General features: G+C 47.6%; 1 protein-coding gene across 2 annotated transcripts in view; it reads right to left on the bottom strand.

Moving 5' to 3' along the window:
- rin3 (Ras and Rab interactor 3) overlaps nt 1–8,585 on the bottom strand; it is a 14,548-nt gene extending 5,963 nt beyond the window's left edge. For both annotated transcript variants that reach the window (XM_023994018.2, XM_023994019.2), the window contains exons 1-8: nt 8,496–8,585; nt 8,136–8,251; nt 5,209–5,281; nt 5,029–5,120; nt 3,417–4,627; nt 3,034–3,212; nt 2,665–2,819; nt 1,719–1,915 (exon numbers count right to left, since the gene is read on the bottom strand). In XM_023994018.2, coding sequence (XP_023849786.1) covers nt 1,719–1,915; nt 2,665–2,819; nt 3,034–3,212; nt 3,417–4,627; nt 5,029–5,120; nt 5,209–5,281; nt 8,136–8,214 — 1,986 coding nt within the window. In that variant the 5' untranslated portion in view covers nt 8,215–8,251; nt 8,496–8,585. The remainder of the gene's footprint in view (nt 1–1,718; nt 1,916–2,664; nt 2,820–3,033; nt 3,213–3,416; nt 4,628–5,028; nt 5,121–5,208; nt 5,282–8,135; nt 8,252–8,495) is intronic.
- Nucleotides 8,586–21,070: the final 12,485 nt, after the last annotated feature.

Here is a 21,070-nt window from a genome sequence, read left to right as displayed (position 1 = left end):
ACAGCACAATAAGACCAACCAAATCATGAGAAAACAAAAAGATAATTACTTGACACATTGGAAAGAATTAACAAAAAAAACAGAGCAAACTAGAATGCTATTTGGCCCTAAACAGAGAGTACACAGTGGCAGAATACCTGACCACTGTGACTGACCCAAACTTAAGGAAAGCTTTGACTATGTACAGACTCAGTGAGCAAGCCTTGCTATTGAGAAAGGCGCCGTAGCAGACATGGCTCACAGAGAAGACAGGCTATGTGCCACTGCCCACAAAATGAGGTGGAAACTGAGCTGCACTTCCTAACCTCCTGCCCAATGTATGACCATATTAGAGACACATATTTCCCTCAGATTACACAGATCCACAAAGAATTCGAAAACAAATCCAATTTTGATAAACTCCCATATCTACTGGGTGAAATTCCACAGTGTGCCATCACAGCAGCAAGATTTGTGACCTGTTGCCACAAGAAAAGGGCAACCAGTGAAGAACAAACACCATTGTAAATACAACCCATATTTATGTTATTTATTTTAACTTGTGTGCTTTAATCATTTGTACATTGTTACAACACTGTATATATTTAATATGACATTTGTAATGTCTTTATTGTTTTGAAACTTCTGTATGTGTAATGTTTACTGTTAATTTGTATTGTTATTTCACTTTTGTATATTATCTACCTCACTTGCTTTGGCAATGTTAACACATGTTTCCCATGCCAAAAAAGCCCCTTGAATTGAATTAGATAGATAAGATAGATAAGATAGATAAGGATAGATAAGAGTAGATAAGATAGATAAGATAAGATAATAGATACGATAGATAGATAGATAGATAGATAGATAGATAGATAGATAGATAGATAGATAGATAGATAGATAGATAGATAGATAGATAGATAGATAGTATTCACCCCCTTGGATTTTTGCACATTTTGTTATGTTACAAAGTGGGATTGAAATAGATTTTTAGCTGCAATATGTAACTTTTTGAGCTACCTGACCAAATTCACATAGAAATGTGTGATATAGATATGTCATTCTGATTGAAAGCAAGTCTAAGAAGGTGTAGATCTGTTCTATGTGCGCTATTTTTATGCTTCCCTTTCTTAAGTTTCGTTTTTGCATTTTTTTGTACACCAGCTTCAGCGGTTTAGATGGTACAATGACTCTCTACACTATACTTGTCACATATACTGAAATTAAGAGAACTATTAACATTTTAGCCATGATCCCCAACACCTTGACAGAGCTAGAATTTTTTTGTTTAAGAATAATGGGCAAATTTTGCACAATCCAGGTGTGCAAAGCTCTTAGAGACTCACCCAAGAAGACGTACGGCTGTAATCACTGTCAAAGGTGATTCTAACATGTATTGACTCAGGGGTGAATACGTATCTAATCAAGGTATATTCGTGTTTTAGTTTTAATTCATAATTCATCTTCCACTTTGACTTTACAGAGTATTTCGTATAGATCACAATTAAATACATTTTAATCCCACTTTGTAACACAATAAAATGTCAAGAAATCCAAGGGCGGTGAATACTTATGATGCCCAGTATAGATATGTACTTTCTAAATCCCCGAAGGGAAATTCACATCGGACAAAAACACACAAGACAAAAAGTCAGGAGCCATAGAATGTGATTAAGGGGTCAAAGCAAGGCACTGCATAGAGAATCATGTGCAATTTCAGATGCAGCCCTGTCTACCTTCTCCATGACGGGGATCTCTGGAACGCTGGTGGTGACCCCCAGATCTGTGGTGGTGGTGCCCAGGACCACACTCTGGTTCTCCCTCAGTCTCTTCAGACAGCCCCCCCTGGAGTGGATGTTCTTCAGGCCGGAGTAGACAGCCTCCCGCAGAGGCTTCAGCACAGCCTTACACAGAGCAGCCTCCATAATCACCTCTGGAGAGGAACAAAAAAAAACACTGGTTAGAAATCATTGGGGAGAGAGCATGTTGTGGCTACAGTTAGTCTTCTGTGCAGTGCAAAGAGTAACGGAGGAAACTAGAATGTGGCTACTCAATGCTGCTGGTTATTATACTCTCTATGCAAATACGGAAGCCGATTAATTAAAGTGTTTTTGCCAACTATTGTCATTTTGCCTGCAGTTATACTGTAGTTCTTTATGGGAAAAATCTTTTCAAATGGTTATTAATTCAGTATGAATATTATCCTCCCTTTAATATATAGTGTATTCTGAATGTACACTGTGTAAGAAAACCTGGCATTCAGCATTTCACGCTGGAGGCAAAATAAGTTGTATATCAAAGGGGACTTCTTGTATACCAACAACCCAGTTAAGCCATCAAAATGTCAACGGTGACAACCCTGACTAACAACTATGTCTTCTGTCCCTGTTGTTATTTGATAGGTGCCACTGCAAAGTCTAATTTACCGCGCACAATGAGAAGACTGTTAATGACAACTGCTTCCTGTTTGACACGGAATAACGGGAACATAATGGGAACACTTTTGCCAAAATACTTCAAATGAACATGCCCACCTTATTCAGTGTCCAACGGGACAATTAAAGTAAGGAGAAAGTGGAACTTTGACCGGGTAAGGAATCTACAGAATGGAGTTTTTAAACGCTGGGTATTGATAGATGAATGTTGAGTATGAAGAGGAGAATTATGTGAGTAAGCAGGTACCTAGTTTGTCCTCTGTGTAAACATTGGGCTCCAGTAGGTTCTGCAGCTCAGTGCTCTGGATGAGGTAACTCTTCAGCTGGGTCATCATCTGCCTGATCTCCTGCAGCAGCTCAGTGCTGGAGCTGTGCTTCCCCATGGTCTCCAGGATATACACCCTGGGATAGATTCCTTAATTAGTCGATTGAGGGTTTCTGAAGTGATATATATATATTTTTTTATTATTATTTAAGTGACATTTTCCATGGCTCGACAGAGATATGAGTTGAAATGAACCAGATTCTGCTTTGAATGAAAATATATGTTTGGCCCTAATCAGCCCATCAACGAAGCGATTAAAAAAAAAAAAAACTGTTTTGAACTGATCCCTACCTGTAATCTTTCACCAGGTTCCCGAAGTAGGAGCTCCCGTCCCGGGACAGTTCCACAATCCTCTTCTGCAGCTTATGGTCAGCGCTCATGAAGTTGGTAAACACACTGGGGAAGTGAACCATGGAGAGGCGTTGCTTGGCCCGGTCCAGCATAATGGTAGGGGTCCTTTTCATTGACACCTGGGGTTTGTTGGTTTTGAATGATAAGTATTTTATTTGACAGGAAAATGTAATGCAAATTCTGATACAGTAAGAAAGCCACAGCAGCAAATGAAGCTTGTAGTTAGGATAATGCTAGTTACACAGCTGAGCTGCATAATAATGTTACATGGGACTTCCTGGGGAAATAAAGGTTGAATAAATCAATAAAATTAATATATATACTTTGGTATTGTTGGTCCCAACGGCCCCTCCAGCCTGGCTGGCCACGGTATCAGCCTCCTCCTCTGTGCTGCTGGTAGAGTCAGAGTCATGGTCCAGTGCAGGGATGGCCGCGCCACCATCAGGGGCGTACAGGGACACATCTGCCCCCCTGGCCTCCCTTACCTCCCCCTCAGCGATGGAAATGGCCCTCCGGGCTGGCGAGGGGATGCTGGAGGTCTGGGGGGTGTCTAATGATGCATTGATTGAAAGAAGTCCTCCACCTATCATGTCTGGGGAGAGAGTTGTAGTGGGCATGGCCTGGGAGGGCTTATTCTTTCTGGGAGGCGGGACTGGCGGTGCGGCCCTCTTCGTCAGAGGGGCTGGTGCAGCCACGCTGACAGCGTCACTGCTGTTTGAAGTCTCTGATGTCCCTTGCCTCTGCAGTGTCTCTGTCTCACCAGCATAGGGCTCCACTCTTAACTCCTTCTTCTCCTCTGCCATGTTGGTGGTGCCGTCGATGCACACCAGTGAAGCAACAGGCACTGTACCAACACTGCCCTCCTGGGGCGGCTCCTGTCCTGGGGGTGGAGGACGCTTCTCTGAGGGCATCCGCCGGAGGGGCACAAGTGGTATCCTGTGTGGGGGTGGCCGGGGTGCTGGGTGCTGATGTCTAGCTGTTGCTCCGTGCGGTGACAGCGGCTGTAGAGGCTGAGTAGCTGCTACTGAGTCAGTGGCTATAACTGACACCTCTCTCTCTGAGCAAAGTTGAGAGGCAGCTCTCTCTCCCTCCCCACTGCCCTTGCTGCTGTTTCCTTCCCCTTTCTGCCCTAACTTGACTGTAACTCTACGAAGTGTGGGTGGTGAGCGTGGGGAGGGGGAATCAGACGTCCCTCTGTTCCCATGCTTGGCCCCCTGTGACAGTAACAATCCCTCAGGGACATTAGGGGGTCGGGGTGGGGGGCGTTTGAACTTGGGGGGTACTTGCCCCTGCCCTTGGCCTGGGGTGTTCAGGCTCTGGCTCCTGAGGATGGGAGCAGCGACGGGAGTGGAGGCCTCCAGGCTGCTGCAATACTCCTCAATGAAGATGGGGTTAACGTACCACAGCCGCTCGTTACCGGTCCCAGCAGACAGATGGATCTCACAGGAGGAGCTGTGACCCTGGCCCTGGCCTACTGGTGTACCCCTTTGTCCTGGCTCCTCAGAGGAACTGTTCAGCTGAGAGCCCCAGAAATCTGACAGGAGAAACTGAGAGTTACCATCACACTATCACTAGAGAGCTGAGCCCCAAACTGACAGTCCCATCATTAGACATTCATGTCACTCTTATGTTCAAAATATGCTGCTTCCTGATGAAGAATCAATCATTACAGTGAACAAAAAGCATCAGAGAGAATATAAACGGGTCTTTGTTGAATCTGGAGGGTTGTGTTGTGTGGCTATTAAAGGAGGGCGCTCGCCTTAATATATTCAGTACAGGGCACTTCACTGTCTGAATATCCGCTCACTCACACATCGACACGGTTGTCACACTTCCTCTCCATTTCACCAAAAGGCTCCTACACTTTTTTATCGTACCGTGAGATAATGTGCTGCTACCCCATAGACACACCTAAGGAATATACATTCAAAGTACCTGAGCCTAACGTCGATATCGTCTCTATGTCTTCATACTTGGTTGCCTGGACGATGACCTCAGGCAACCTCAGAGTGAAGGGGAGAATATCCCTGGAAGATAAATTCATCATTATTCATTTAGAACAAGTGAATATTCTGAGTGCCAGGCTGTAGGATATGAAGGATAGTCTTGTCTTACCGGCTGACACAGTAGAAGGAGATGAGTTTGAAGATGGTGTCAAAGACCAGGACAGACCCTTCCAGGTAGATCACTGTTACGGGGTTGGAAAGGGTGTTATAACGCAACACTGTATCAATATTGACACTGTATCAATACTGATATTAGATACTGATACTGTATAAATTCTGAAAGCGACTTACAGTCATGCGTGTATACACTCTACATCACAATGATCCCTTAAATATGTAGTAGGGATAGATTGGGGCCTGCACACATGATTTAGGGTCTGCAACTCTTTTTCTTGTTCTCTCTCTCTATTTCTTTCTCTCTCATATCATGTATAACTATACTATGGTAACTATCAATGTGCAAAGTGAAACTTAACCCCATCCAAGCCACAGACAATAGCTATTTATAGAGGGGAGAAAACTTTGAATGTTGACAGAGATGAGCAAAAGATAACAGATAACATTTGTTACAAGCACTTCCCAATCCTAGGCCAACACATTTACTGGACGTAGCTGCAAGGACATGCATACCAAGTGCATTTCATGCACTCCTTGACAAATATATATTCTGAACATGCAGCTATTGTTATACTGGATAATTTACATATCTGGACATCTCTCTCTCTCTCTCTCTCACACACACACACACACACAAACGCACACACACACACACACACCTACCTGGACTCAGGGGTAGACGTAACATAGTAAACGTAAATCGGGGACATTCCAATTATACTGTATGTTGCGTTTTGTATGGTAGGTAATACGGATTATGGTTAGGGGTTAGGGTTAGTTATGTTTGGTATGGTTATATAAGACAGAAGATTACGTAGGGCAAAAACTAAAGTAGGGTGGCCTGGATTTATATTTACTATGTTGTCTAGTCTATGAGACCAGGCTGCACAAACACACACCTCCCTACACTGAGGCCGGGGTCTGGTAAGCTCAGAGTGTCAGGAAGTCCTGTACTGTTGACATACAGCCTAGAAGAGCAGGGGACAGGAAGTTAATACCCTCAACCTCCCCTCTCCACCACAGAAGTCACACATGTCACATAGAGCAGCTGTAATAATGTGTTCTGTGTGTGTGGATGGATGGGCTAGCATCATGTGTTCTGTGTGGATGGATGGATGGATGGGCTAGCATCATGTGTTCTGTGTGTGGATGGATGGATGGATGGGCTAGCATCACAGTGTTCTGTGTGGATGTGGATGGATGGATGGGCTAGCATCATGTGTTCTGTGTGGATGGATGGATGGATGGCTAGCATCATGTGTTCTGTGTGTGGATGGATGGATGGATGGGCTAGCATCATGTGTTCTGTGTGGATGGATGGATGGATGGATGGGCTAGCATCATGTTTTCTGTGTGTGGATGGATGGATGGGCTAGCATCATGTGTTCTGTGTGTGTGTGGATGGATGGGCTAGCATCATGTGTTTCTGTGTGTGGATGGATGGATGGATGGGCTAGCATCATGGGTTCCGTGTGTGGTGGATGGATGGGCTAGCATCATGTTTTCTGTGTGTAGGTGGTGGTATGGGCTAGCATCATGTTTTCTGTGTGTGTGGATGGATGGGGCATCATGGGTTATGTGTGTGGATGGATGGATGGGCTAGCATCATGTGTTCTGTGTATGGGATGCGATGGGCTAGCATCAGGGGTTTGTGGTGTGTGGCATGGATGGGCTAGCATCATGTGTTCTGTGTGTGGATGGCTGGATGGATGGGCTAGCATCATGTGTTCTGTGTGGATGGATGGATGGATGGGCTAGCATCATGTGTTCTGTGTGTGGGATGGATGGATGGATGGATGGGCTAGCATCATGGGTTCTGTGTATTTGGATGGATGGATGAGCTAGCATCATGGGTTCTGTGTGTAGATGGATGGATGGGCTACATTCATGTGTTCTGTGTGTATGGATGGATGGGTGGGCTAGCATCCTGGGTTCTGTGTGGATGGATGGGCTAGCATCATGTGTTTTCGTGTGGATGGATGGGCTAGCATCAGGGGTTCTGTGTGGATGGATGGGCTAGCATCATGTGTTCTGTGTGGATGGATGGGCTAGCATCAGGGGTTCTGTGTGTGTGGATGGATGGATGGATGGATGGGCTAGCTCCTGGGTTCTGTGTGTGTGGGTGGATGGATGGGCTAGCATCATGTGTTCTGTGTGGATGGATGGGCTAGCATCATGGGTTCTGGTGTGGTAGTGTATGGATGGATGGATATGGATGGAATGGATGGATGGGATGGATGGATGGATGGATGGATGGATGGATGGATGGATGGATGGGGCTAGCATCCTGGGTTCTGTGTGTGTGGATGGATGGATGGATGGGCTAGATCATGGGTTCTGTGTGTGTGGATGGATGGATGGATGGATGGATGGATGGATGGAATGGATGGATGGTGGATGGATGGGCTAGCATCCTGGGTTCTGTTGTGTGGATGGATGGATGGATGGAATGGATGGATGGGCTAGCATCATGGGTTCTGTGTGTGTGGATGGATGGATGGGTGGATGGAATGGATGGATGGATGGATGGATGGATGGATGGATGGATGGATGGATGGGCTAGCATCCTGGGTTTCTGTGTGTGTGGATGGATGGATGGATGGGCTAGCATCATGTGGTTCTGTGTGTGTGGATGGATGTGTGGATTGATGGCCTAGCATCAGTGTTCTGTGTGTGGTGGATGATGGCTAGCATCATGTTGTTCTGTGTGTGTGGATGGATGGGGTAGCAGGATAAGGGCTTTAACACTGATAAGTCCCCATATCTATTTACCACGGACTGTTCACTAGGGTTTGAGGACAGGACACAAACAGACATCCCCTTTCAGTGGGAAACTGTGAAGGCTTAGGGTTAGGACAAAGTTGTTACAAAGGGACATTAAGAACATCATAGACCATCTACCTAGTTAGGATACTGCACATGACTTCTCTTCTTTAACCAGAATGTCCCTGGACTGAAGCTCCCCCTGCTGGTTAGACACACGTACTGACAGAACCATGGCTTCTTGGTCCGGGCTTTTACGCCACTAAAAAGATCTGGTGCACAAAGTCAACATATCAATATCATAACAAATATCACTGTAGAGATGTTTCCTTATGCCAGAAAACGATGTCTGGCCCTTCATCTGTGTTGTGTGTGTGTATGTATTTGACGTCTATGTTTGCAAGTCTATGAAAGGGTGTTTGGTAATAAATGAATCATGTTTGAGGCTCGTTATGCTCAAGACAGTTACAACATGTGCCTGTGTGTTTGCGTAAAGAGAATTTGTCTGTCACTCACCCAGGAGTTTCTTTCTTCCAGTATAAGTGAGGATTTCTCCTGGGCCATGGCTAACTGCAACCACACAGGACATGTTTTGATCAGCTTCTCCAGGATACTGATGCTAGGTGGTGGGGCTGTGGCTGGGGTTGGGGCTGGGGCTGGGGCTGGGGTTGGGGCTGGGGTTGGGGCTGGGGCTGAGAGAGGGCTTAGCTGAAAGAGGGACTAGTGGGGTGGGGAGAGGGGGAAACGAGGGCTTGGTAGATGGAAGAGGGGGTCTGGGGAGAGCAGGGGAGGATGGCTTGGCTATCGAGTGAGGGTGAGGAACAGGGGGGTCTCGGCTGGATGGACCGGAGAGTTTTCGAGGTGCTGAAGGTTTAGGAAGGGGGGGTGAGGAGAAACTTTGAGACAGGAGGAACAGAGGGGAGAGGAGAAAGGAGAATAAGGAGGGTTTTTGAAAGAGAGATGAATGGGGGAGTGGAGGGAGGGGGTTTTGCTATAGGAGGTACACGCGGCAGAGGAGAGAGGAAGTGAGGGAGGGATTTAGGACTGGTGAGAGGAAAGTGCTGGTAACGGTTGGCTCTGAAGAAGAGAGCTCTGGGACTGAAGAGGACATATCTAAGGGGAGAGGAGGAGGAGAGACATCCAAGATATTAGGAAAAGGGAGTGTAGAGGGCACTGAGACTTGAGGTGATATTGGTGTGGGGGAGGGGTGAAGTGGATGCTCTAGGACATCAGGTGCTTGGGATTTGGGCGTGGGGGGGTACAGTCCTCTGTGACAGTGGCATGAGGGACATCAGTGGTGTCAGTGGAGCCAATGGCCGGTCAATTTGAGGAGGGAGCAGTTCAGATGCTGAAAGAAGGGGTGGTGTGGATGAGGAGGGTGAGGAGGGAGTGAGGGGTTTAGGGGGGAGGGGGGGTAGAGGAGTCTAATGGAATGGTGGTGAGGGAGTGGGGTCAGCGGGTGAAGACAGGGGGAGAGGAGGGTTTAGAGGGGGGAGTCGGGGGAGTCATCAGGGGTGGTCCTGAGGAGAGGGCAGGTCTGGGAGGGGGGAATAGTGCTGTTGATCCTGAAGATAAGGTAGGGGTGAGGGGGGTTCTAGGTGGGGAGCGAGGCTCAGCATTCACCCTATGGAGAGAAGTGAGGAAGAGATTAGATTTCCTTACTAATGTCCCTTAGCCATGAGTAAAGTATGGTTATATTACCAATGGCTGTGTATATCATGTACTCATTGGTGCAAAAAGTACCTACATGTAATTGTCATACTTGAGTGAAAGTAAATGTAATTGCTAAAATATACTTAAGTGTCAAAGTAAAAAATATTTTTCAAGTTCCTTATATCAAGCAAACAGGTGTAGGCAGGGGCACACTCAGACATAATTTACAAACGAAGCATGTGTGTTTAGTGAGTCCACCAGATCAGAAGCAGTAGGGATGACCAGGGATGTTCTCTTGATAAGTGTGTAAACTGGACCATCATGTCCTGCTAAGCATTCAAAATGTAATGAGTACTTTTGGGTGTCAGGGAAAATGCATGGAGTAAAAAGTACATTCATTTCTATAGGAAATGTTGTCAAAAATACAAAAAGTAAAGTACAGATACCCAAAGAAACTACTTTAAGTAGTCCTTTAAAGTATTTTTCCTCAAGTACTTTACACCACCGCATGTACTGATTATTAGTCACATGTGCAGTACATAACGCACCTACGCCTGAAATACTTGGGAAATATCTGTGGCTAACAGTTAAAATGCAAAGAGATCCAAGAACAACGTTTTCAGTAGTCTCAAAGGTAGTGGAGAGATCATGAAAAAACATGTCAACCATGACTCATGCATGCATGCCAGTCTGCAATCCTCCTCTCCAGTTAGGAACATTTTCCCACATCTCAGCAAATACATTTTCCCCTGAAGCTGCTCTCTTCTCGTTTTCATCTGGATCCCCCACCCCAACCTCTTGGCAGGCAGTCCTAACTTAATCATATCTTAGAAAGCTTTGTGCATGTATCAAATACTATTCATACATCATATGTTTGCTTTAAAACAATCATGTGGCCAAGGGCGGGCTATCTTTGACACAAGCTTTTCAAAAACTTTAGCAAAGTTAGGATTGTTCAAATAGAGGTACACAACCAAAACGGTTGCTGAATTAGTGTCTTCTCTTAGGTTTAGAAAAGAAAAGAGGGCGAGGCCTTGAGCCCCGAGTTGCATAGACTAAACGTCTGTCCATTTAGTTTGGCCTTCAAGAACAGATTGTTTCTACAGACCCAGCAGATCTTCTAGTTCTACAACAGATTGTTTGTACATACCCAGTCAGCAAATGCTCCGGTTTCCTTAGCGAGAACAGCTGTTTTCATAATTATTTTGTTTGGACGCCAAACCTATCCCTGCCGCAGTCACACACAACTCTACTGGAACAATCCATGTTGGTAGACTGAGAACTCCAAGTCCTTCTCTCTTTTCGCCAATATCCTTCTTCTATCTTTTCTATTTCACAATGTGTTCCTACCCTAAATCTGTATTTCTCATGCTCCAGTCCAGCACAGTTTGCAAGAAGTTAGGTGACAGGAAAAGTATTCTTCTCTCTCTGTCTCTCTGTCTGTCTCTCTCTCTCTCTCTCTGTGTCTCTCTCTCTCTCTCTCTCTCTCTCTCTCTCTCTCTCTCTCTCTCGCCGTTCCCCCTCCCCTCTTTCTGTGTGTCTCTACTTCCTGTCTCTGTGAACTGCAGTGCTGTCAAGAAGAGGTAGTTCAGGGTGGTCAGTCTGCCCTCCCCTTCCTCTGTCCTCTCCTCCACTCCTCCCCCTTCACACAGCTATCCTTCAGGTATGTCAGTTTTAGTTCTATACCTACCCTCTCTTCTCTTCTTGTCCCACTTCTCTCTCTCTCTCTCTCTCTCACTTTTAGTTCCTCAACAGTCACATCTGGCTTTTTCTTATTTTCTCTGTAAGGAGTTTGGAAACTAAAACTATAATACAGCGTTACGTCTTGATTGGGTTTAGCACGAAGAAGAAGGCGTGTTTTAGCTTAAACAGATCCAGATGCCGACCCCTTTAATCCCCCCTCAAACCCAGATCCAGACACGGGGAATGTAGGGTAGTATAGCATGTGGTCGGTTTCACAGCTGCTAGCGCACACACTGCACAATGCCATTCTTATTCCCCGATTCTTTTATAACCTGGATCTAGACTTGAAACTGTAGTGAAATGCAGGGTATGCAGGGTTTCACTGCTAGTGCACAATGGCATTCCCCCTTCTCTATCTAGCCTGGAACCCAACTGAATTGTTCACTCTATCTACAACGTTTCACTATAATATAACGAAGCAATTCAATGTACATCTTTTCTACTCCTCATCTCAATCCTTACTTCTGACCAAACACGTGCAACATATTCCCAAGTTGCGTATGTCTATGAACTGCATACTGTATTGGGAAATCAATGACTAAACAGATCCCTGGCCATAGGTGTCTTGTGTTTGTAATGTAGGCTGCAGTTCATTTAAATCTTCGCCAAATGATGGTGTAGAACTTTTTGGAGTTTCAGCCAGTGCGATTACTTTGATTGTTTTTGAATGAGCTGTCACTGAAAATCTAACTGAAATCTGAACAAATGATTTTCCTCTTTTTGTTTATGTAACGCAAGAGCGTAGCGGAGCAGATGCTTCCTGTTAGCAGAGTCTGTGACCTCTTCTGGGCAGTGGGTTAGAGAGAGAGAGAGAGAGAAGAGAGAGAGAGAAGAGAGAAAAGAGAGAGAGAAGAGAGAGAAGAGAGAAATGAGAGAGAGAAGAGAGAGAGAGAGAGAGAGAGAGAGAGAATGGAACACACTCAAACAGAGAAAGAAGGAAAGCGTGTGAGAAACAGATAATACACAAAGGTTAGAGACTGAACCACAGGGAGCTAGTGCACCATGTGTGATCATTACAGTACGCAAGTTCCCTCTGAAATACATCACTTTAAATTAAAGGGCAATTCCATGTGAGCATAGTCCGAAAATACTTTTGGTATCACATACTGTATTGTTCTGGCAAATCTCACATAATAACGTAATTCGGAGAAAGGATGTTAAACATGCATTTTACATTTGTATCACACCCATTTTTTCGAAAATTATGACAAAAGTAGACATTTTAGGCTCTTTTTAGTTATAAAAATGGAAAAACAAACACCGCTGCCACAAATGTAACACGTCTTTTGGAGGGTCCGTAGAGTGGACCATCAGTTATAGGTGTCACGGATCCCTCCGGAACTGTGTCATTACGCACACCTGGTCCCTATTCCCATTGATTAGTAATTGTATAAGTGTGATCTTTGTCCGTTGGTGGTGGGAGTACCTGCGCTGTGTGTTTTGGGCTTTCGTGCCCTTGTGGATTCCGTGCGTTAATCACTGTGCGCGTGTTATTTATTCAAGGTACTCCTCGCTCTTTTGTTTTGGTTTCAACCCTGTGTTTTGTTACCTGTTTGTTTGGTCTTCGTCCCAAACAAACTTTGGTGTGTGTGTAGCTTGCGCAGGACAGCAGATATGAGTAAATAAACGTAATTTACTCAAAATAGACAAATATAATACAATAAAGCGAGCCCACATAACGGATCGTCTTACATACAAACAATTACTCACAAACAAACATGGGGGAACAGAGGGTAAATAATGAACAAGTAATTGGGGGATTGCAACCAGGTGTGTAAGACAAAGACAAAACAAATGGAACATGAAAAGTGGATCGGCGATGGCTAGAAGGCCGGTGACGTCGACCGCCGAACGCCGCCCGAACAAGGAGAGGGACAGTCGTGACAGTACCCCCCCCCCCTCTTGACGCGTGGCTCCAGCAGCGCGCTGATACCGACCTCGGGGACGACCCGGAGGACGAGGCGCAGGGCGATCCGGGTGGAGACGGTGGAAATCCCGCAGCAACGAAGGGTCCAAGACGTCCTCCACCGGCACCCAGCATCTCTCCGTACCCATCCCACTTCACGAGGTACTGAAGGCCCCTCGCCCGACGCCTCGAGTCCAGGATGGTTCGAACAGCATACGCCGGGGCCCCCTCGATGTCCAGAGGGGGCGGAGGAACCTCCCGCACCTCAGATTCCTGGAGTGGACCAGCCACCACCGGCCTGAGGAGAGACACATGGAATGAGCGATTAATACGGTAATCTGGGGGAAGCTGTAACCTGTAGCATACCTCGTTCAGTCTCCTCGGGACTTTAAATGGCCCCACAAACCGCGGACCCAGCTTCCGGCGGGGCATGCGAAGGGGCAGGTTTCGGGTCGAGAGCCAGATCCGGTCCCCCGGTGCGAACACCGGGGCCTCACTGCGGTGGGGGTCGGCTCTCGCCTTCTGCCGCCTCACGGCCCGTTGCAGGTGCACATGGGCGGCGTCCCAGGTCTCTTCCGAGCGCTTAAACCATTCGTCCACTGCAAGAGCTTCGATCTGGCTCTGATGCCAAGGTGCCAGAACCGGCTGATACCCCAGTACGCACTGGAAGGGAGAGAGCTTAGTGGACGAGTGGCGGCCAGTCCTCCCCCGGCCAGTCCTGGCAATAGGACCTCAGAAACCTACCCACATCCTGGTTTACTCTCTCCACCTGCCCGTTACTCTCGGGGTGAAAACCTGAGGTGAGGCTGACCGAGACCCCCAGACGTTTCATGAACGCTCTCCAGACCCTGGACGTGAACTGGGGACCCCGATCAGAGACTATGTCCTCAGGCACCCCGTAGTGCCGGAAGACGTGAGTGAACAGGGCCTCCGCAGTCTGTAGGTCCGTAGGGAGACCGGGCAAAGGGAGGAGACGGCAGGACTTAGAAAACCGGTCCACAACAACCAGGATCATGGTGTTGCCCTGTGAGGGAGGAAGATCCGTCAGGAAGTCCACTGACAGGTGTGACCACGGCCGTTGTGGAACGGGTAGGGGTTGTAACTTCCCTCTGGGCAGTTGCCTTGGAGCCTTGCACTGGGCGCACACCGAGCAGGAGGAAACATAAACCCCCACGTCCTTGGCCAAGGTGGACCACAAGTACTTCCCACTAAGGAAACGCACCGTCCGACCGATGCCAGGATGACCAGAGGAGGGTGACGTGTGGGCCCAATAGATCAGACGGTCGCGGACAGCAGACGGAACGTACAGACACTATGAACGCCAAAGAGGGATCCGGATGAGCCAGCACGGGAGCCGAGGTAAACAGAGCCTTCAGGTGACCAAAAGCCCTGTCCGCCTCAGCCGACCACTGCAGTCGCACCGGTCCCCCCTTCAGCAGTGAGGTAATGGGAGCCGCTACCGGTCCAAAACCCCGGATTAACCTCCGGTAGTAGTTGGCAAACCCTAGAAACCGCTGCACTTCCTTTCCCGTGGTGGGAGTCGGCCAATTACGCACGGCTGAAATGCGGTCACTCTCCATCTCCACTCCTGAAGTGGAAATGCGGTACCCTAGGAAGGAGACGGACTGTTGAAATAACAGACATTTCTCAGCCTTGACGTACAGGTCATGCTCCAACAGTCGACCAAGCACCCTGCGCACCAGGGACACATGCTCGGCGCGTGTAGCGGAGTATATCAGAATGTCGTCGATATACAAAACTACACCCTGTCCGTGCAGGTCCCGGAAAATCTCGTCAACATTTTACATTACATTTAAGTCATTTAGCAGACGCTCTTATCCAGAGCGACTTACAAATTGGTGCATTCACCTTATGATATCCAGTGGAACAACCACTTTACAATAGTGCATCTAATCTTTGTAAGGGGGGGGGGGGTTAGAAGGATTACTTTATCCTATCCTAGGTATTCCTTAAAGAGGTGGGTTTCAGGTGTCTCCGGAAGGTGGTGATTGACTCCGCTGACCTGGCGTCGTGAGGGAGTTTGTTCCACCATTGGGGTGCCAGAGCAGCGCAACAGTTTTGACTGGGCTGAGCGGGAACTGACTTCCTCAGAGGTAGGGAGGCGAGCAGGCCAGAGGTGGATGAACGCAGTGCCCTTGTTTGGGTGTAGGGCCTGATCAGAGCCTGAAGGTACGGAGGTGCCGTTCCCTCACAGCTCCGTAGGCAAGCACCATGGTCTTGTAACGGATGCGAGCTTCAACTGGAAGCCAGTGGAGAGCGGAGGAGCGGGGTGACGTGAGAGAACTTGGGAAGTTGAACACCAGACGGGCTGCGGCGTTCTGGATGAGTTGTAGGGGTTTAATGGCACAGGCAGGGAGCCCAGCCAACAGCGAGTTGCAGTAATCCAGACGGGAGATGACAAGTGCCTGGATTAGGACCTGCGCCGCTTCCTGCGTGAGGCAGGGTCGTACTCTGCGAATGTTGTAGAGCATGAACTACAGGAACGGGTCACCGCCTTGATGTTAGTTGAGAACGACAGGGTGTTGTCCAGGATCACGCCAAGTTTTAGCACTCGGGAGGAGACACAATGGAGTTGTCAACCGTGATGGCGAGATCATGGAACGGCGCAGTCCTTCCCGGGAGGAGAGCAGCTCGTCTTGCCGAGGTTCAGCTTGAGGTGGTGACCGTCATCCACACTGATATGTCTGCCAGACATGCAGAGATGCGATTCACCACTGGTTATCAGAGGGGGAAAGGAGAAGATTATTGTGTGTCGTCTGCATAGCAATGATAGGAGAGACATGTGAGATATGAAGAGCCAAGTGACTTGGGTATAGCGAGAATAGGAGAGGGCCTAGAACAGAGCCTGGGGGACACCAGTGGTGAGAGCACGTGGTGCGGAGACAGATTCTCGCCACGCCACCTGGTAGGAGCGACCTGTCAGGTAGGACGCAATCCAACGTGGCCGCGCCGGAGATGCCCAGCTCGGAGAGGGTGGAGAGGAGGATCTGATGGTTCACAGTATCAAGGCAGCCGATAGGTCTAGAGGATGAGAGCAGAGGAGAGAGAGTTAGCTTTAGCAGTGCGGAGCGCCTCCGTGACACAGAGAAGAGCATCTCAGTTGAATGACTAGTCTTGAAACCTGACTGATTTGGATCAGAAGGTCATTCTGAGCGAGATAGCAGGAGAGCTGGCCAAGGACCCCGTTCAAGAGTTTGGGGAGAAAAGAAGAAGGGATACTGGTCTGTAGTTGTTGACATCGGAGGGATCGAGTGTAGGTTTTCAGAAGGGTGCAACTCTCCGCTCTCTTGAAGACGGAAGGGACGTGCAGCGGTCAAGGATGAGTTGATGAGCGAGTGAGGTAAGGAGAAGGTCTCCGGAAATGGTCTGGAGAAGAGAGGAGGGGATAGGGTCAAGCGGGCAGGTTGTTGGGCGGCCGGCCGTCACAAGACGCGAGATTTCATATGGAGAGAGAGGGGAGAAAGAGGTCAAAGCACAGGGTAGGGCAGTGTGAGCAGAACCAGCGGTGTCGTTTGACTTAGCAAACGAGGATCGGATGTCGTCGACCTTCTTTTCAAAATGGTTGACGAAGTCATCAGCAGAGAGGGAGGAGGGGGGAGGAGGGGGAGGAGGATTCAGGAGGGAGGAGAAGGTGGCAAAGAGCTTCCTAGGGTTAGAGGCAGATGCTTGGAATTTAGAGTGGTAGAAATTGGCTTTAGCAGCAGAGACAGAAGAGGAGAATGTAGAGAGGAGGGAGTGAAAGGATGCCAGGTCCGCAGGGAGGCGAGTTTTCCTCCATTTCCGCTCGGCTGCCCGGAGCCCTGTCAACAAAGGCCTGGAAGACTGATGGAGCATTCATCACCCCGTATGGCATGACGAGGTACTCATAGTGCTCTGAGGTGGTACTAAATGCCGTCTTCCACTCGTCGCCCTCCCGGATACACACCAGGTTGTAAGCGCTCCTGAGATCCAATTTTGTCAAGAAGTGCGCCCCGTGCATTGACTTGATCGCACTGGCAATGAGAGGCAGCGGGTAGCTGTACCTTACTGTGATCTGATTGATACCCCGATAGTCAATGCACGGGCGCAGACCTCCATCCTTCTTCTTCACAAAAAAAAAACTTGAGGAGGCAGGTGAAGTGGAGGGCCGAATGTATCCCTGCCCCAGGGATTTGGAAACATATGTTTCCATAGCCGCCGTCTCCTCCTGTGACAGAGGATACACGTGAGTCCTGGGAAGTGCTGCGTCTACCAGGAGATTTATCGCACAATCCCCCCGTCGATGGGGTGGTCGATGGGGTAGTAATTGAGTCGCCTTCTTCTTACAGAAGGCGAGAGCCAAATCGGCATATTCTGAGGGGATGAGCACAGTGGAGACCTGGTCTGGACTTTCCACCGTAGTCATGCTTAGTGGAGCGGTGGCCTCCCTCATCAGCCCTGACCCTAATGGTCGACTATCTAGAGCCTCCACAGGGAAGGGCATATCTACAGGAACAAGGGGGATCCCTAAACTATGAGCAAATAAACGGTCAATAAAATTCCCAGCTGCGCCTGAATCTACGAGTGCCTTATGCTGGGAATGCGGGGAAAACTCATGAAATTTAATTAACACATACATGTGAGCAACACACCCCAGGTGAGCCTGGTGCCGACTCACCTGGGGTGACACGATAGTGCCCTGCCTTCTGCCTCGACTCCCTGAGGAACCCCCCCAGCACCGACCAACAGTGCACTCTGCAGCCACAGATGGTGCAGGGAATGGCCCCTCCTTCGGTCGCCCTAAGTGCAGCACCTCCCAGCTCCATGGGTGTCGGAGCGGAGGTGCTGGGGGATGGAACTGACAGGCCCCAATCCGGACGTCCGCGGGTAGCCAGCAGGTTGTCCAGCCGAATGGACAGGTCCACCAGCTGGTCCAACGTGAGAGTGGTGTCTCGGCAGGCCAACTCCCAACGGACGTCCTCGCGCAGACTGCACCGGTAGTGATCGATCAGGGCTCTGTCGTTCCATCCCGCGCTGGTGGCCAGGGTCCGGAAGTTCACCTGTGCGTAATGGTCCAACGCCGCATCTCCTTCACTCCATACGACGTTGGCCCACTCCAGGGCTTTGCCTGAGAGGCAGGAGACGGTCGCCAGGTAGAGCTCAAGCTGGAGGAGGAACCCCTGGCATCCGGCAGCCGTCCCATCATACTCCCTCGGCTCCCGAGCGAGCCGAATCCCGCTGGGACCGGGTGAAGGAGGGGTGGACAGTAGGGCCTGCTGTAGTGGGGCTGGTGGAGGCGCTGGACGACCGCCTCATCTCTCCCAACGATCCATTGTCTGCAGCACGCGATCCATGGCAGTGCCCAGATGTTGCAATATGGTCGCGAGCTGCTGGATTCGCTCCTTTATCGCCACAGGGAGGGCGTCTGCTCCTGCTGCTCCATTCTAGGTGAGTAAATCTGTAATGTGGTCTGTGTGTAGCTTGTGTAGAGGAGTCAGGCGCAGGACAGCAGATATGAGTAAATAAACGTAATTTACTCAAAATAGACAGATATAATACAATAAAGCGAGCCCACATAACGGACCGTCTTACATACAAACAATTACTCACAAACAAACATGGGGGAACACAGGATAAATAATGAACAAGTAATTGGGGGATTGAAACCAGGTGTGTAAGACAAAGACAAAACAAATGGAACATGAAAAGTGGATCGGCGATGGCTAGAAGGAAAAAGAAAAATATTATCATTAATATCTCAAAATTTGTCTTATTTATTTAGCTTATTGTTTTAAACAATATAATCTTCAAACACATCACATTTACAGAGAGGGCTCTCTGTTAATTGTAAAGAAATGATCAATTTTATACATACAGTTGAAGTCGGAAGTTTACATACACCTTAGCCAAATACATTTAAACTCAGTTTTTCACAATTCCTGAAATGTAATCCTAGTAAAAATTCCCTGTCTTAGGTCAGTTAGGATCACCACTTTATTTTAAGAATGTGAAATGGCAGAATAATAGCAGAGAGAATGATTTATTTCAGCTTGTATTTCATCATCACATTCCCAGTGGGTCAGAAGTTTACATAACACTCATATTAGTATTTGGTAGCATTGCCTTTAAATTGTTTAACTTGGTTCAAACGTTTTAAGGTAGCCTTAACAAGCTTCCCACAATAAGTTGGGTGAATTTGGCCCATTCCTCCTGACAGAGCTGGTGTAACTGGGTCAGGATTGTAGGCCTCCTTGCTCGCACACACTTTTTTCAGTTTCTGCCCACACATTTTCTATAGGATTGAGCTCAGGGATTTGTGATGGCCACTCCAATACCTTGACTTTGTTGTCCTTAAGCCATTTTTCCACAACTTTGGAAGTATGCTTGGGTTCATTGCCAGTTGGAAGACCCATTTGCGACCAAGCTTTAACTTACTGACGTATGTCTTGAGATGTTGCTTCAAATATCCACATCTTTTTCTTCATCATGATGCCATCTATTTTGTGAAGGGCACCAGTCCTCCTGCAGCAAAGCACCCCCCACAACATGATGCTGCCACCCCCGTGCTTCACGGTTGGGATGGTGTTCTTCGGCTTGCAAACCTCCCCCTTTTCCTCCAAACATAACGATGGTCATTATAGCCAAACAGTTCTATTTTTGTTTCATCAGACTAGAGAACATTTCTCCAAAAGTACGATCTTTTGCCTCCTGTGTGCAGTTGCAAACCGTAGTCTGGCTTTTTTATGGTGTTTGGAGCAGTGGCTTCTTCCTTGCTGAGCGGCCTTTCAGTGTATGTCGATATAGGACTAGTTTTACTGTGGATATAGGTACTTTAGTACCCGTGTGCCTCCAGCATCTTCACAAGGTCCTTTGCTGTTGTTCTCGATTGATTTGAACTTTTCCCACCAAATACGTTCATCTCTAGGAGACAGAACGCGCTCCTTCCTGAGCGTATGGCGGCTGTGTGGTCCATGTGTTTATACTTGTGTACTATTGTTTGTACAGATGAACGTGTTACCTTCAGGTGTTTGGAAATTGCTCCAAAGATGAACCAGACTTGCGAGGTCCACCATTTTTTCTGAGGTCTTGGCTGATTTCTTTTGATTTCCTCATGATGTCAAGCAAAGAGGCACTGAGTTTGAAGGTAGGCCTTGAAATACATCCACAGGTACATCTCCAATTGACTCAAATGATGTCAATTAGCCAATCAGAAGCTTCTAAAGCCATGACATCATTTCCTGGAATTTTCCAAGCTGTTTAAAGGCACAGTCAACTTAGTGTATGTAAACATCTGACCCACTGGAATTGTGATACAGTGGATTATAAGTGAAATAATCTGTCTGTAAACAATTGTTGGGAAAATTACTTGTGTCATGCACAAAGTAGATGTCCTAACCGACTTGCCAAAACGATAGTTTGTTAACAAGAAATATGTGGCGTGGCTGAAAAACGAGTTTTAATGACTCCAACCTAAGTGTATGTAAACTTCCGACTTCAACTGTATATACGTTGACATTATAGGTCATTAACCAATCACACTCCTTCTGTAGGGTTGAACTTTCAGCAAATCACCAGCAGAGGGAGTTCTCCTTAAAGAGTTCTTCATAAAATGTATCAACACTTCAAAAGTAGCAGAGAGCTCACTCTGGCAAACCAGGAGAAATTAGGAGACAGGAGAACATTAGTTATAACCCTTTTAGTTACATTGTACTTGTAATGTAGCAATCTTTAACAACCATCTCTGTAATTAGTGTTGAAACAACTTACCCAGGAGCAAGCAACTTAACACATTGCTAAAAAAAAATATATA

Source organism: Salvelinus sp. IW2-2015, linkage group LG9 (genome assembly GCF_002910315.2).
Source record: "Salvelinus sp. IW2-2015 linkage group LG9, ASM291031v2, whole genome shotgun sequence".
Lineage (NCBI taxonomy): Eukaryota > Metazoa > Chordata > Actinopteri > Salmoniformes > Salmonidae > Salvelinus > Salvelinus sp. IW2-2015.
This window is presented reverse-complemented; position numbering and strand designations above follow the sequence as displayed.